The following is a 15,393-nucleotide window of genomic DNA, read 5'->3' as shown; positions in this document are numbered from 1 at the left end:
CTATTTGTTCACCCCAGCAGTGATCAGTATGTCCACTTTGGAGCTACAGCAGAGAATAAATGGTGCAGCCTGACCTGTGCAGGAGGCTGGTGAGGGAGAGGAAAAGTTGCAAAAGCTTCTGGATGGCCTTTACTCTGCCAGCTTCCAGCCCTTCCTCTCCAGTCAAGGAAGCTGTGGACAGTCAGGAAGGTTTGACTCAAGCTCTTAGTGACTTTGCTACACTGGGTGATTTTGTGGAAGAGCAGAGCATTTTCTCTGGGGTATCAGAAACAACAGATGGTTTCCCAGGTGTTCAGCAGAGCTGCTTTGTTCTGGTGGAGATGTCACACCTTGTGCCTGATGCTTCCTTGAGATTTCACTTATGAGAACTGATGCAAAAATCCCAGGTGTATAGTAGCTGTTGCATTCCCAGACAGCATGTTGGCAAAGATCATACAAATGGGTTCATTTGCTGGGGTGGTTGATCAGTGGTGCTGAGGTTGGGGTATTTTTATTGTTATTGGGTTGGGGTTTTAACATAATTTTAAAATTCAGCTATTTTGTCAAGAGAAAAACTTGGTCTTTCCTCATATTTCATTAAACATTAAATGTCTTACTACAACTACACTGAATAACAGAATCACAGAATCACCAAGGTTGGAAGAGACCTCAAAGATCATCCAGTCCAACCTGTCACCACAGACCTCATGACTAAACCATGGCACCAAGTGCCACATCCAATCCCCTCCTGAACACCTCCAGGGATGGGGACTCCATCACCTCCCTGGGCAGCACATTCCAAAGGCCAACAACTCTCTCTGTGAAGAACTTTCTCCTCACCTGCAGCCTAAACTTCCCCTGGTGCAGCTTGAGACTGTGTCCTCTTGTTCTGGTGCTGGGTGCCTGGGAGAAGAGACCAACCCCTTCCTGGCTACAACCTCCCTTCAAGTAGTTGTAGAGAGCAATAAGGTCTCCTCTGAGCCTCCTCTTCTCCAGGCTAAGCAACCCCAGCTCCCAGCCTCTCCTTGTAGGGCTTGTGCTCGAGGCCTCTCCCCAGTCTCGTTGACCTTCTCTGGATGTGTTCAAGTGTCTCAATGTCCTTCTTAAACTGAGGGGCCCAGAACTGGACACAGTAACTGGACACAGAACTGATCACTGCATGACCAAAGGAAACAGAAGGTGGTCTTACAACTTCTATTTAAGGTAAAGCATATGTCAGGGACCCCATTTACAGCAGCTGTGATGAAGCACAGGTCTGAGCTTCCCAGTTTATCTCCTAAGAGCTAAAGCGCCTGGTAAGGATGGATTTTCACAGAATCCCCAAATCCCAGCATGACAGAAGTGACCTCTGGTTTGTGGTCCAAGCATACTAGTGAGAAGCAATGGTTATTTGTGTCTAACCTGCTGGAGTGTTTGGTATTTTCTTGCCTCTCTTTCTGCCCTGACTTGCACTCTGGTGATTTAAGGAGTGTGGCTTTATGGCCACTACAAAGAACACAGCAGGAAATCAAGGGACTGTCCATGCACTCACAGTGATCTGTGACTGCATCACCTGAACTCCTGACACTGCAGACTGAACTCCAGAGCAAAACCTGTCTTCATCCTGAGGGATTGGCATTCTTCGTGGTTCTAAACTACTGGAATTCTGGGTTTGGTGGGAATCTGGGAATCAATACACTGTTAAAAAGGAACTCAAAATAGTCAGTGTTTTCTCTTATGAAGTGCTGTGAATCATTTCACAGTCTGGATCACATTTATCTATCTATAGATAGATATTTTCCTTCTTTCCTGATTCTTCAGCCATAGTCATGGAAGCTCTTTCCTCTCTAGAAAAAGATCAAAATGCTGAAATACATCACATATGAGGTAAAAGGGACTCAGTTTCTGTGCTATTCAGGATAAGGAAGAATGTGTAGCACTTGCTGTACAGCCTCCTTCTATGTTTGGTTTCACTGCATCAGCAGCTTGTGATTTGGGGTTTTTAAATTTGTGCTGGCATTTACTTTCTGTTCCCTGTGGGCACATCTGGATAAGATGTGAGGGTTGATAGTACAACAGCAATCTGCTTCCAGGATCAGGGTTGATAGATTTATTTTTAAATGCAGGGTCTGAGCACCTGTGGTATGAAGCAAAAAAAAAAAGGCAGTTTGTGTTGGTAAGCACTGGAGCTTGTTTCTGTTATGTAGTTCTGCAGTTCTTCTTGATTTCAGACTCTGCAGTCTGCTGAAGCCACATAACAAAGCAGGGATGATGTTTCATAGCCAGTCTAAGCATCAGACCTTCCTAGCTCTGGCCATCTGGAGACACCCATTTCTCCTCACATGTGTCTGGGGCAGGGAGCAGAATCTCTCAGGGAGTGCTCACCTGGATTTGACTCCTGGTTGCAGAACCTGCTAAGAGCTCTCCATTAGCGGTGATACAAATCAGTTTGCACTGTTTCTTCCCTTTACTTATGGCTTTCTCACCATATTTCTTTTCTCTTCTCCTTTCCCATTCCTCCCCTCTCCCTGTCACTGTTGCCTTCTCTCCCTCTGTAGAGCTCTCCGTCAGCCTCCTTGCAGTGATAGTTATTGTGTGTGGACTGGCCCTGGTGGCAGTTTTTCTGTTTCTCTTTTGGAAGCTGTGCTGGGTTCCCTGGAGGAACAAGGCCATTTCTTCTAACCTGGCCGTCCTGCAGAGCGAGGCGGGCTGCAGCAAGGACAGCATGGCAGACAAGCTCAAGGACGCAGGGGCTGTGAGTTTCCTGGAGGCAGCAGTGAAGATCAGCCACACATCGCCTGACATCCCTGCAGAGGTCCAGATGTCCATGAAAGACCACATCATGAGGCGCACACGGATCCAGCGGCAAACCACCGAGCCTGCATCTTCCACCAGGTGAGTGGACACAGCTCCTCTGGACACACAGCTCCTCTGGACACACAGCTCCTCTGGATGCTGCTCCTCTGGACACACAGCTCCTCTGGATGCTGCTCCTCTGGATGCTGCTCCTCTGGACACACAGCTCCTCTGGACGCTGCTCCTCTGGACACACAGCTCCTCTGGACACACAGCTCCTCTGGACGCTGCTCCTCTGGACACACAGCTCCTCTGGACGCTGCTCCTCTGGATGCTGCTCCTCTGGACGCTGCTCCTCTGGAGGCTGCTCCTCTGGTCGCTGCTCCTCTGGACGCTGCTCCTCTGGACACACAGCTCCTCTGGAGGCTGCTCCTCTGGACGCTGCTCCTCTGGATGCTGCTCCTCTGGACACAGCTCCTCTGGACGCAGCTCCTCTGGACACAGCTCCTCTGGATGCTTCTCCTCTAGACACTGCTCCTCTGGAAGCAGCTCCTCAGGGAGCTGGGAGAGGCATTCAGTGGAGTCCCAGGTTCAGATACCTGCAGGGAGACTAAAGAAAGTGCTGCCACCTGCATGCTGGATTACCAGAGCCTGGTCATTACCCAACTGCTGTGTCTGGGGCTGGCTTACCGTGGGCCCTCTTAACACAATCAAGGATTCAAGCCCTATTATTGTGACTTGACCTCATTGTGTCAAGCCATTGGTGTGCTTTGGAGGCTTTAATTTGGTTCCCACATGAGAGGCAGGCTGAGGTATCGATGATGGTTGGCTGTCAGACAGAATTAGTCCTCTCTGCTCTCTCTTGCTGTTGTGGCTCCCAGCAGGAACAGTCGGATAAGCAGAACTGATGCTTGCTGGCTGCACAGCTCGGAACCAGCTGTGCCAGGGCTTGTGCTCTGCATGTCTCTGCCTCAGCTGGGGACAGGCCTCTGAACATCTCACTCAGGAGATCAGGAACAGGCTCCACAAACCTTGGGACACCTTGGCAACAATACTGAGAAATACGGTACCTCGTCCTTGGCACAGAAGGCTGTGAAACTAGGACAGGAGAGGGGGATGGCAGGGTCCTGGCTGTGTCCCAGCACTCCTGCTCTCTTTGCTGGCCATGCCATGGTGTGTGCAGGACTGCCCCTGCCAAAGGAGGCATTGCTCAGAAAATCAGCTGCAGTCTTGCAGGATTAATAAGACACTGATCTCAGCCTTCTGTTTGAAGAAACTGGAGTTAAAATCAACTTGGTGACAACTGCAGTTGTGCCACACACTCCTCTATTTAACTGCTCTGCTTTTTGGACAGCTGGTGGCCTCTCTGCCATGCACACACTCATTCTGCTGTCATTACACCTTTCCAACAGAGGAGAAAGCAAAAGCTCAGCCTGTCTGAATTAGGACAAACAAAGTAGGACTTGGTTGTACGTGGGAAGGTTTCAAATCCATTTTCTCGAGTGAAAGAGCCCAGCATGAAACAGGCAGGCAGCCAGGTCCAGGGACTCTGGGGAACAACCTCAGCCATTTGGGATCTCTGACTCACAGCCTAGACTAGCCCAGGCCAAAATGCCTTTGAGGAAAGAAGTGAGGTCTCAGAGCACCACTTATCACCAAAAGTTAGTGCTCTGGCTGTGCAAGTTCTTAGTATGGTTGAATAACTCCATGTTCTGCTCTTGTAAACAAAAGATAATCTCCAATAATGCTGTGAGTCCACAGAAAGCTTTTATGCTTTGCTTAGATAAAGCTTTGCTTGCACACAGTGCCCCTCATGCTGGAGGGGAGCTTAAGGCTAGAGACAGCTCCCAGATGAGGCTCTGCTCTCCTCCCTGTCAGGAATTATCTACCAGTTTCTGATGAGAGTCTGTTGGAGAAGTTTGGAAGCACCAATACCCAGAATAAAACCCTAACTTTCTGAGCTGCTTGTTTGTATTTTTTTTTCTGCCTGAGGGAAGCTTAGTGCCAGGATCTTGGAACTGCAAGGATAGTGGGTGGGAAAAATTCTCCACACTGGGTTGTCTATGGCCTGGTTAAGGAGCTGTTTGGTCTCATATATTTAGCTGTGGGCTATTATTTGCATAATAGGTGAAAAAGTGAAGCTTGCCACTCGGAAAGTTAGGGAATTTGCTGGCAGTGTTTCCTTCAGTGTTCATTTCCATACTGGAGATGGTTCCTGTAGAGGTCAGGAGCACCTGGTACACTCACTCTTGTGCTCTCTCTGCTTCCCAGCATCAGTAGTCCAGCAGAGAAAAAGGAGAGAAATGTCCTGGGAATGGCAAACACTGTTGTGTCTTCCTCCTGCAGGCACATCTCCTTCAAGAGGCACCTTCCTCGGCAGATGCACGTGTCCAGCATGGACTACGGCATGGACTCACCGGAGGTGGCTGAGCAGCCGACCAGCATCGGTCGCATCAAGCCTGAACTCTATAAGCAAAAATCTGTTGACTCTGAGGACCCTAAGAAAGAGGCATCAAAAACTTGTGGGAAAATTAACTTCACTCTCAAGTATGACTATGAGACCGAGACGCTGACCGTCCGAATTCTCAGGGCTTTTGACTTGCCAGCCAAAGACTTCTGCGGCAGCTCAGATCCCTACGTGAAGATCTACCTCCTGCCTGATAGAAAGCGCAAGTTCCAGACACGAGTCCACAGGAAGACTCTGAATCCCACCTTCGATGAGTCCTTCCACTTCCCTGTGCCCCATGAGGAGCTGGTGAGCAGGAAGCTCCACCTGAGCGTCTTTGACTTCGACAGGTTCTCCAGACATGACATGATAGGAGAAGTTATCTTGGAGAACCTGTTTGAGGACTCAGACCTTTCCCGGGAGACTTCCATCTGGAAGGACATTCAGTACGCAACAACGGTGAGTATCTGCTGTGGTGGGTCCTGCCTGCTCTGTGGTGCTGGGGTACATGGTACCTGTTGGTGTGGAGGACAGGTATTGAGTATGTCCAGAGCTTGGTGGGGGCAGGGGGTGGGTTGCATTCCCTCTGAAAGTGAAGCCAAGCATCAGAGAGGGAAAAGTCTGAGCCACTTCCAGTATTGCAGGGAGCTGGCAGGAGTCACCTTGTCCCATCGATCGCCGAGCGCAGAGGCAATGACATTAACCTCTACATAATAGCTGCTTGCTCCTCCACTGTCCTCCCAGGAGGACCTGGCTGATTCTGAGGGCAAACAAATGATTGAACTGCTTTAGTTGGATTCCAAGTCAGTTGTCATCTTCGTCATTTCATGTTATTTCTGAAACCGGGTTATGAGATCTCCTCACCCCTGTGGCTGAGAGCACAGACTCTGACAGATCTTTCCTAGTGATTGATGTGACCCCCATGACTTAGAATCATAGGATTGTTTTGGTTGGAAGAGATCTTTAAGATCATTCAGTCCAGCCATTAACCCAGCACTGCCAGATCACCAGTGAACCATGCCCCACATGGAGGCTTTTAAACCCTCCAGGCATGGTGACTCTGCCACTTCCTTGGGCAGCCTGTTCCAGGGCTTCACAATCTTTTTGGGGAACAAATCTTTGTTACATGGTAGGAATTAAACTGGAAAAGGGTAACACTTGGTCTCACCAGAGTAAAAGCACATAGACCGTGAAGTGGCAGGAGAAGATTATGGAGTTTTTAACCTGTGTGTGGTGTGTGTTTCACTGGGAGGGTTCTGCAAGAAACAGTGGATGTTTTCCTAGCTAAGTAAACTAATTTAATGGGAAAGAAAAACCAACACACACACACACACACAAAGATGGAGAGACACCAACAGAAGGGTTATTGAAGGAAAAGCCTCCAAAGGTGGTGTGAGAGGAGCAGAACCACCATCATGGCCAAGACACGTTATACACCCACAGAATGTCGAGGGCATCATTTGGTGCCATGCCCTCATTCTCTCTGGGCCACTCTTTGGGAAATGGTGCATCTAAGCCAGCTGTAACACACCCAAGGACACTTCTGTTTAATTAAAAATGAGAAGGGTAAATACAGTTTTCATAATAGCCAAGGAAAGCTTTGGGTGACTAAGAATACATCAGATCAATCGTGTGGGCACGGAGAGAGGAGCGCACTTAAGGGATGATAGGAGCCGTTCAGGTGGCTAGCACTCCACTGCTTAATTAATGACTGTACAGCTTGTGAATCAGGGAAACATTTTTGGTTTCAGGTCTGCAGAGGTTATTGATTCAGAGCTTCCATTATTTCCTAAGAGGTACTGCTAGGAATTTTGGAAGTGTCCCAATGTCTGTAAGCTACAAGAAGATAATGTACCCGCAGGACGCCACTTACGCTCCTGTGTGCCTGGTTGCAAGGAACAATCTCTTAACAGTGGTTCATTAAGGCGAGCAGGAGATCAGAGTGGGAACTCTGAGTGGGTGAGAGTCTGAAACTCTTTATCTACCAGCAAGCAGCACCTTCTAAGACAACATTTGTTGAGACACTTACAAGTTTGGTTATCTGTTGCGCTGTCCAGAAAACGTTTGGCTGCTGCTGCTTCTTTCATCCATGCTGTGCCTGAGGACATTCACAATTTATTTCCAAGCAGCCTTGTCAAGAATCAAGACTTTTGTGTAAGGCTCATTAGTATTCTGAATGTCTAAGTGCAATAAATATCTAATCTTTGCCTTACCAGCGGACAAGAAGGAAATCATTTGGCAAAACTCTCATCTATCAACAAGATCTATTCTCCTAACACTTAGCAAAGCTGTAAGGGCCTAATGCCTTTACTCCTCTTTCTAGTTCCATCATTCTACTCCTAACAGCTACAACTCCTTTTCAGCAGATCATTAGATCATATTGAAACAAATCAAGCACTCCCTTTCTAAAAATAAACAGGCTGTTTGCTCTACAGATGTGGGATCTGCATGTAGAAAACATGACTTTTTTTTTTTTCTCCCTTTAAACCCATTTTTGGGAAGTGTTTGGAAACCTTCCTGCTGACTTCAGAAGAGAGTGTTTTCTAGTTTAAATGATACTCTTGGTTTGCTTATTTTCTTTTTCCTGAGCTCCTGCGAGCAAGGCACTGATAGCCTGAGCTTTCAGGAGGTGTAGTAGATAAGGCTGCATGTACAAGAGGGGCTAAGAATGAGGTGTGATAATTGTATTACGGAGCATTAAAGGAGTAAATTGTATTGACCTCTGTAGTCCAGAAGCTACCAAATGTTTCTGAGTGCCATCTACTGGTTAATTCACTGTTGATATACATATACACACCTGTGCTTGTTAGCTGTTTGAAGGCATCTCAGAGGGATTGTTTGTCCAAATGATAATAGTATGTCACAGCCTACAAGCTCAGCTGCCACTGAATAGTTCAACCACTTCATGGGTCTCTTCTGTTTTAAAGCTATGTAACCCTGGTCTGTAACCATCTTGTAATTCATGCCCAGCTTCAGAGAAAATCACCCTGTTACTGAGAGCCATCTGCACTCTCTGCCAAAGCGTTTGGTACCAGCAAAGTCCCCCAGCCCTGTTACTGACCAATGGCTGTACCAGAAAGTCAGCTGAGGAACTTGCACAGCCAGAGCACACAGCCCTGCTGCCTGTGCAGGTCTCACCTCCCTGTGACCTCACTCTGTTTGTGCTACATCCCTTCACTTGAGGAAACAGATGTTGGTGTCACACACATGGCACTGGGAGATGTACATTCAAACAAAACTTGATACTGATCTGATGTCCTTAATGTCCTGATTTCACTTGGCTCTGCCTAAGCAATGGAGCAGACGCAGGAGACCGTGAGCTGTAACTGTGCAGCAGGGAGCTCAAACCCTGCTGAGGAAGTGATTTGAAGCTGCAACATTAGGACACACATTTTTCCCCCGTTCCCTTCATTCACTTTAGCCAAAGAATGTTAGGATTCACTGGAAGCACCACCACACAGCAAAGGGCTGAGAGTGATAGAGCAGAGCAGAGCCTGTTTGAGTGCACGAGGCATGGTGGTGGAGGCTGGAGGCAGCCTGGCTGGTTCTTGCATGTTTCCAATACAATGTCTCCTCTGTTTTATTGAAGGAAAGCGTGGACCTGGGAGAGATCATGTTTTCCCTTTGTTATTTGCCAACTGCAGGTCGCCTCACCTTAACAGTCATTAAATGCAGGAACCTCAAAGCTATGGATATCACTGGATACTCAGGTAGGTGCTCCATGGCCGAGAAGGGCCACACTGCATCCCTGCTTTCTCCTCCTCTCTCAAGGTAGCCTCAAAGGTTAGCAGGCATAAGTCTTGGTGCCAAGGCTGTAGCATCATGGGCACACCTGACAGAGATTTGTCTGTGTGTTAGCTATAAACCGATAATGTAAAGTAGCTTTATCTTTCAAACCCATTCCTAAGGGGATGAATCCATGGAAGGTGACTATATCCATGAACGTGCTATTGAAGGAGCCTGCCAGCTGTTCCCCTTCCCACTGAAGAGCTTGCAGGGGCAAAGCTCTGAGCCATCTTTTGGGCTGGATACCTCATATCTGTTGCAGATACTGGCTCCAGCAGTTTTATGTGAGCAGGAAGTTTTCCACCAGAAAATCTCCTCCAGCCAGAATCAGTCATTTCATCCCAAGATTAGGAAAGCCTCATGGGCCACCGGGGCAAATCCCGGTTGAAGTACATCCTTCATTTCAGTGGCCAGTACTCAAACATTAGGCTCAAAGCCACCTGAAGACCTTATGCATTCACAGCTCCAAAGAGTTGGCTTTCAAACTCAGCATGGGTTTCAAGATAAAAAGCAGTTTCTTTTCCAGAGCTCAGCATCAGAGTATTTGAACTTCACTCCTGACTTGTACAGAAGTCAGTAGCACTACAGCAAAAGATCTCTGCAGAAAACATTTCTGCTCAGTTGGAGCTTGATGCCATATGAAATGTCTGAGAACTGAGGCTGCAGAGGAAGCTGGGAAAGCATTTCTGTAACCACACATTGCATGTTTACTGTCACTGGAAAATCTGTTGAAATCACCTGGGCAGCCCTTGCAGCAAACAGAGGCTGCTTGCAGCTTGAGGGCATTGTGCTATGTTCAGCCAGGGAAGCAGAGCTCCCCTAGTGCCTTTTCTTTCTGCTGCTCTCTGATGTTGGGAAAACAGGTTTCAAAATTCTCCTGTCACTGCAGCTGCCACGTGGTGTTAGCAATTGATAGTTTGGGGGGGCAATGCAGTGCAAAACACCCCCCCTGCCTGTCTGGATTCTCCAGATGCCGTGTTACATTTTGCTCTCTTAGGCAAGTTTTGAAAACTGTAGGGGTTTGCTGTCCGTGGCATGCTAGAATGTCTGAGCACCCAGTGCCCATTGTCATCTTCTGATATCATTATCTTCACTGGGCTCTTGGTTTGGAATGTGCCTTCTTATGCCTGCAAACCCTTAGCACAGAAAACCTGGTGGAAACAGCTGCTCTTCTCCTCTGAAGAGTCTGTGGTGCTGGTCTTCCATGTCAGCACTCACACCAGTACGAGAAACGGTGGATTCCCCTGGTACACAGACATCCCTCTTTCTAGAAGTACCTTTGAGAAGTGCCTTTGGCTCATGGTACCTTGCAGTCCATCCTTCAGTGATGCTGTTTCTGTATGGTGAGGGTAACAAACTGAGCCTCCATATATAGAAGAGCTTTTCCTCTCTCTTCCTCTCCAGACCCATATGTCAAAGTGTCTTTGCTCTGTGATGGGCGAAGACTGAAAAAGAAGAAAACCACCATCAAGAAAAACACACTGAATCCAACTTACAATGAAGCAATAATCTTTGACATTCCCCCAGAAAACATGGATCAAGTCAGTCTGCTGATCTCCGTCATGGATTACGATAGGTAGGTAGGAGGCTCTGGAGAGCTGGAGGGGAAAACAACTTTTGGGTGCTGGTTGGGTGCTCAGCAGCCATCTTCCTCAGTATCAGGGCTTGGATTGCACAGCTCTCTTGAATCAATCTGTCCCTAGTGATTTACTGTTCAAGTGGTATTTGTGGTTATGGAAAACTACCTGCTAGGACAAGAGGTATGGTTAAAAAAAACCCTTTATAGAATTATAGAATGTTCTGAGTTGGAAGGGACCTCCAAAGGCCCCTCTGCAGTAAGCAGGGGCATCTTCAACTAGATCAGGTTGCCCAGAGCTTTATGGTAATGCTTTGTTTTATGACATTTTCCTGAGTGTCCTTGTTCACTATTTGCTTGTCCTGAAAGCCATCATCACATTTTAGACAGCCGATGGTCTCGCTCTGAGCAGCAATTGGTGTCTGAAGTGTCCATTGCTGAATGTGTACCTGATCTTTCTGGGCTCAGCTACATCACACATGCCTCCAGCTTCTGCCCCTGGACTGATCCACAGTTCAAATGATTTTAAAGCAGCCATGATTATTTCTGGGGATGGTGGTGCCTCCCCTGTGCTGGCCAGACAGACAAGACCAGGCTGTTGTGCAGATGCAAGAGCACACCTTCACCAGACCTGTGTCTAGTGGTGTGGGGATTGGTAATCTTGGTAATCTTCTTGGAGGACTGTAAGGATGGGGTTTACAGTTGGTAAAATTTGGTTTGGAATGGTTGTTAATTCTTACTCTTATTTTGATCTGTATTCCTTGTCTGGTATGTTGTGTGCGAGCAATAGTTAATCGGGCTTTGAAGCAGGCTCTCTCTATATATATACATATAAAAGGGGGAGATGTGGGGATTGAAGGAGACAAGTTAATCACTTTTGAGCCTGAAACACAGCTTTCTGATAAAGAAACAGACACACTCATTAAAATGAAACTTTGGGAGGTGGTAGGGTAGAGAGCAGACAAGATGAAGGACATCTATTGTTGGCCTCTGTGGCGCAAATGCTTGAAACGCTTGACCAATGACCATTTAGATGACTTTTGCGTGGCTAAAGGGGAAAAGTACTGCTAGGAACAGGATTGCTTTCAACTGCTGTGTGTGTCCTTGCAATAAACTGATCATTTCTGAGCTATCTACAGGGGTCAAGTCGGCAACATCTCAGGGGTCCGTGCCCTTAATATGCCACACAGTGGCACTGATGGTGTGGGGTCAGAACTTGTGGCTAAACAGTGCAGGGGCAGTCTAAGCCAGAGGTGATCGTGTTGTCCAGTTCTGTGGCTAGTTCTGGGCCCCTCAATTTAAGAAGGACATTGAGACACTTGAACGTGTCCAGAGAAGGGCAACGAGGCTGGGGAGAGGCCTCGAGCACAAGCCCTATGAGGACAGGCTAAGGGAGCTGGGGCTGTTTAGCCTGCAGAAGAGGAGGCTCAGGGGAGACCTCATTGCTGTCTACCACTCCCTGAAGGGAGGTTGTAGCCAGGAAGGGGTTGGTCTCTTCTCCCAGGCAACAAGCATCAGAATAAGAGCACACAGTCTCAAGCTGTGCCAGGGGAGGGTTAGGCTCGAGGTGAGGAAGAAGTTCTTCACAGAGAGAGTTGTTAGCCATTGGGATGTGCTGCCCAGGGAGGTGGTGGAGTCCCCATCCCTGGAGGTGTTCAAGAGGGGATTGGACGTGGCAATTGGTGCCATGGTTTAGTTGTCATGAGGTCTGTGGTGACAGGTTGGACTTGATGATCTCTGAGGTCTTTTCCAACCTTATTGATTCTATGATTCTGTGATTTTCTGTTATTCTTCAGAGTAGGTCACAATGAGATCATTGGGGTCTGCCGTGTGGGGGTCAACGCTGAAGGCCTGGGCAGAGACCACTGGAACGAGATGCTGGCGTACCCACGCAAGCCCATCGCCCACTGGCACCCATTAGTGGAGGTAAAGAAGTCTCTCAAAGAGGTGTGTGGAGCTATTCTTCCTTTTTTCTAATGCATGAGCTGTGCATGAGTGATCTGTTTGAAGGCTTTCAGAGAGCTTCTACTAGCACTGGGGATTTTCTGACAAGAGCTGAGGGAATTTTTCTCACCAGAAATGAACTCTAGAAAATAAGCATCTCTGTTGGTCTCAAAATAGCTCCTTGAACTTGCAAGCAAGAATGAAAAAAACCCAACAACTGTATTTACAGATGTGACTGTTACCAGATTGGGGGGGTTGCCTTTTTTTCTTCCCCCCCCCCCCCTTTTTTTTTAATAGAGATTGAGAGCAGTAAGGAAGGAGAATGCTCAGCTGATTGCAGAACAAATTGTCCAGGGATGTTGCCTATTGCAAGTTGCAATTTTTTTTGTTTTACTTTTTTTTCCCCTTCACCCTTAAAGATTTTCCTGTTGACTCATCTCCAAGGCTTTGAGGGAGAATAAATAGACCAAATGTAATTGCTCAAAGCATCTCCAGAGAAAGAGGATTGCTTGTTACAGCCCCAGATGATAGAATGGGGCTGAAATGCCTGGGTAGCATTTTGACCATCTCTAGCGTTTTCTTCCTCCTTGCACTCCATTTTCTCACACTCCTATAGAGCTCTTTAATTTTTGACCAATTTAGGTCATAAATTCTGAAGGCTTGAGATGTGGAAAAAGGCACAAATGCTATTGACACTCCAGGCTTGACAAGAAAGCCAGCATTTGTGGCCAGTGATAGTACAATTAAGGCAATAAACCTTCCCACTCTATCTGGAGCTAAGAAGGCATTTTCCCTCAAAGCCACAAAGTAAAAATCTTTTCAAACCAGAGAATCTTATTTTCCTCTTGAAGCTCAGACACTGAGCTCTGCTGAAAGGCAGATATGAAGCTTGGTGATCCTCCACTGTAGTCTGAATCAGTATGCAGCAAACCCTGTGTTCCTCTGAAATCTGCTCTTTCCTCTAGCCAGGATGCGGCCCCTGCTCCTTGCTCCTGTCCCAGCTCACATTCATCAGGCTGGGTTCTGAAGCTCAGATTTGCCCCTCACTGGTATGAGGCATTTTGTGATCCCACACTGCATCAGTGGAGGTCAGGACACCTGTGTGGAGCTGGTGTAAATCAAACCAGAATTAAACCACTGTGCCACTGTAATGGTGGTAAGCAGTAGCAGGCTGTCACCAGCCTGGCCATGCTAAACCCTGGCATGACCCACATGAGCCATCACCGGTTGGGCAGGCAGCATATGCCATCTCCCACTGCCATGGAGAGCTGGGCACCAGTGACCACTGAGTTCCAGCCCAAACACTTTGTGATCTGCCATTTGATCATCAGCTCCATGTCTGTGTCTTCATAGCATGATGCCTGCTGCCAGCTCTGACCCAGGGGCAGGAGCTTCTTCTCCAGTCTAACTTTACTAGAGCATTTTTCAGATGCAGGTGGGAGTTTGAAAGAAAGCTCATGTAAAGTTTTTGATAATCAATAGGGGAAGAAAAAAAGGGAAAAAAAAAAGAAAAAGATGTAATTATTGTGACAAAACTCAGAGAAATCAAGGCAGGCATGGAAGATGACTCACCTTCTAAAATGTGCTTTGAAAAGTGCTCCTGAGCCCCCCAAGACTTTGGAAAAAAAACCTCAGTGAATCATTTCATCCCCCAGTGCACAGGTCAGGAGCTCTGCTTGAAAGGAAAGGGAAAAACAAGGCCTCTGATCATCTGCTCTGGTATTTCTGGTGCACAGAGCCAGCAAGCAAATGGTCCCTGTGTTTATTTGCCCTTTTAAGTTCCAGCTCTGCTGTCTGCAAATCCCTAGTGCAGCTTAAAAACAACAAGCAGAGAAGGCACAGGCTCCTGGAGAGAAGCTGATGGGAAATGGTCTTTGTTGGCTACAAGTAATCACATCATCTTTTCCACAGGTGTTTGTGCACTTTTGAAAAGCAATTTGGCCTTTGTATCCTGTGTCATCAGTGCCAGGTCCCCATGCACAGGGTGGCTGCCCAGGCCAGGTGGTATCCCTGGGTGGTGGTGCCATGGACAGAGCCACCTGCCAGCCCCCTGGTTCAGGCCCATGGGCTGCCAGCTCCCTAGGGGATACATCCTTCACCACAGGTTCTGAATGAGAGGCTGCTGACCCTCCGTTCCTTTTTCGTTCTTGTATCTTTGTGTGGTGAGCTCAGGCTGTGCTACCACCCTGAGCAGTCATCTTTCTCATCTTCATGTTCAAGAGCATTTGCAGCTAGGCACCAGCAAATGGAGCATTTCCTTTCTAGCTGATCCTCATGCTCTGCTCTGTTTGCTCTGTTGATCAGTAGCAGCCTCTGCAGTACTTCAGTGTCTTTCCTGATTGAGTGCTTGATCTTCGACTGGAAGCAAGAGAGTTGGGGTTGATTTGTCTCTCTGAATGTGTAAATGGAGCAATGGATGACTGGAGCTGTTAGCCCAGGAGCACAGAGCTGCTCCTGCCTGCTGCTTTATCCCCATGCTGCCTGCAAGCTGCCCCCTCCTTGCACAGCTCAGCACCACAGATGGGTGAAGACCAGGGTGTGGGAACCTGCAGTTTCTTCATGACACACACAAGCTGCCTGGCCTGGTGTGCTGTGAAAAAACTCTGGCCAAAAAAAAAAGGAGCTTATGCCATATTTTTACAGCTCAGAATCTCAGCCAGTGTTGCTCTTTCGTTTCTCTCATTGCCGGAGTCTTTAGGGAACTTGCTTCTGTTACATTTCATGTCTCTGGTTGCTCCCTATTTATCAACAGAGAGCAACACACTGTAATGATTGTGCTTCTTTAATGACTGTCATCATTAAAACCAGACCATGTGTGAGTGAATCATTAATTACAGGCTTCTAAGTAGTGACCTCCTCACACAGCCATTCAGAAGGAGAGTTTGTG

At 47.5% G+C, this 15,393-nt stretch overlaps 1 protein-coding gene across 7 annotated transcripts in view; it reads left to right on the top strand.

The window, feature by feature from the left end:
- Positions 1-15,393, top strand: part of SYT6 (synaptotagmin 6) — a 35,138-nt gene that overhangs the window by 16,099 nt on the left and 3,646 nt on the right. For 3 of the 7 annotated variants that reach the window (XM_009896084.2, XM_054176391.1, XM_054176393.1), the window contains exons 2-6: positions 2,517-2,853; positions 5,101-5,659; positions 8,790-8,910; positions 10,391-10,562; positions 12,359-12,509. In XM_009896084.2, the coding sequence (XP_009894386.2) occupies positions 2,517-2,853; positions 5,101-5,659; positions 8,790-8,910; positions 10,391-10,562; positions 12,359-12,509 (1,340 nt within the window). The remainder of the gene's footprint in view (positions 1-2,516; positions 2,854-5,100; positions 5,660-8,789; positions 8,911-10,390; positions 10,563-12,358; positions 12,510-15,393) is intronic. The other 4 variants (XM_054176395.1, XM_054176392.1, XM_054176396.1 and 1 more) reach the window with 2 other exon arrangements.

This window comes from Dryobates pubescens, chromosome 35, assembly GCF_014839835.1.
Source record: "Dryobates pubescens isolate bDryPub1 chromosome 35, bDryPub1.pri, whole genome shotgun sequence".
Classification (NCBI taxonomy): domain Eukaryota; kingdom Metazoa; phylum Chordata; class Aves; order Piciformes; family Picidae; genus Dryobates; species Dryobates pubescens.
This window is presented reverse-complemented; position numbering and strand designations above follow the sequence as displayed.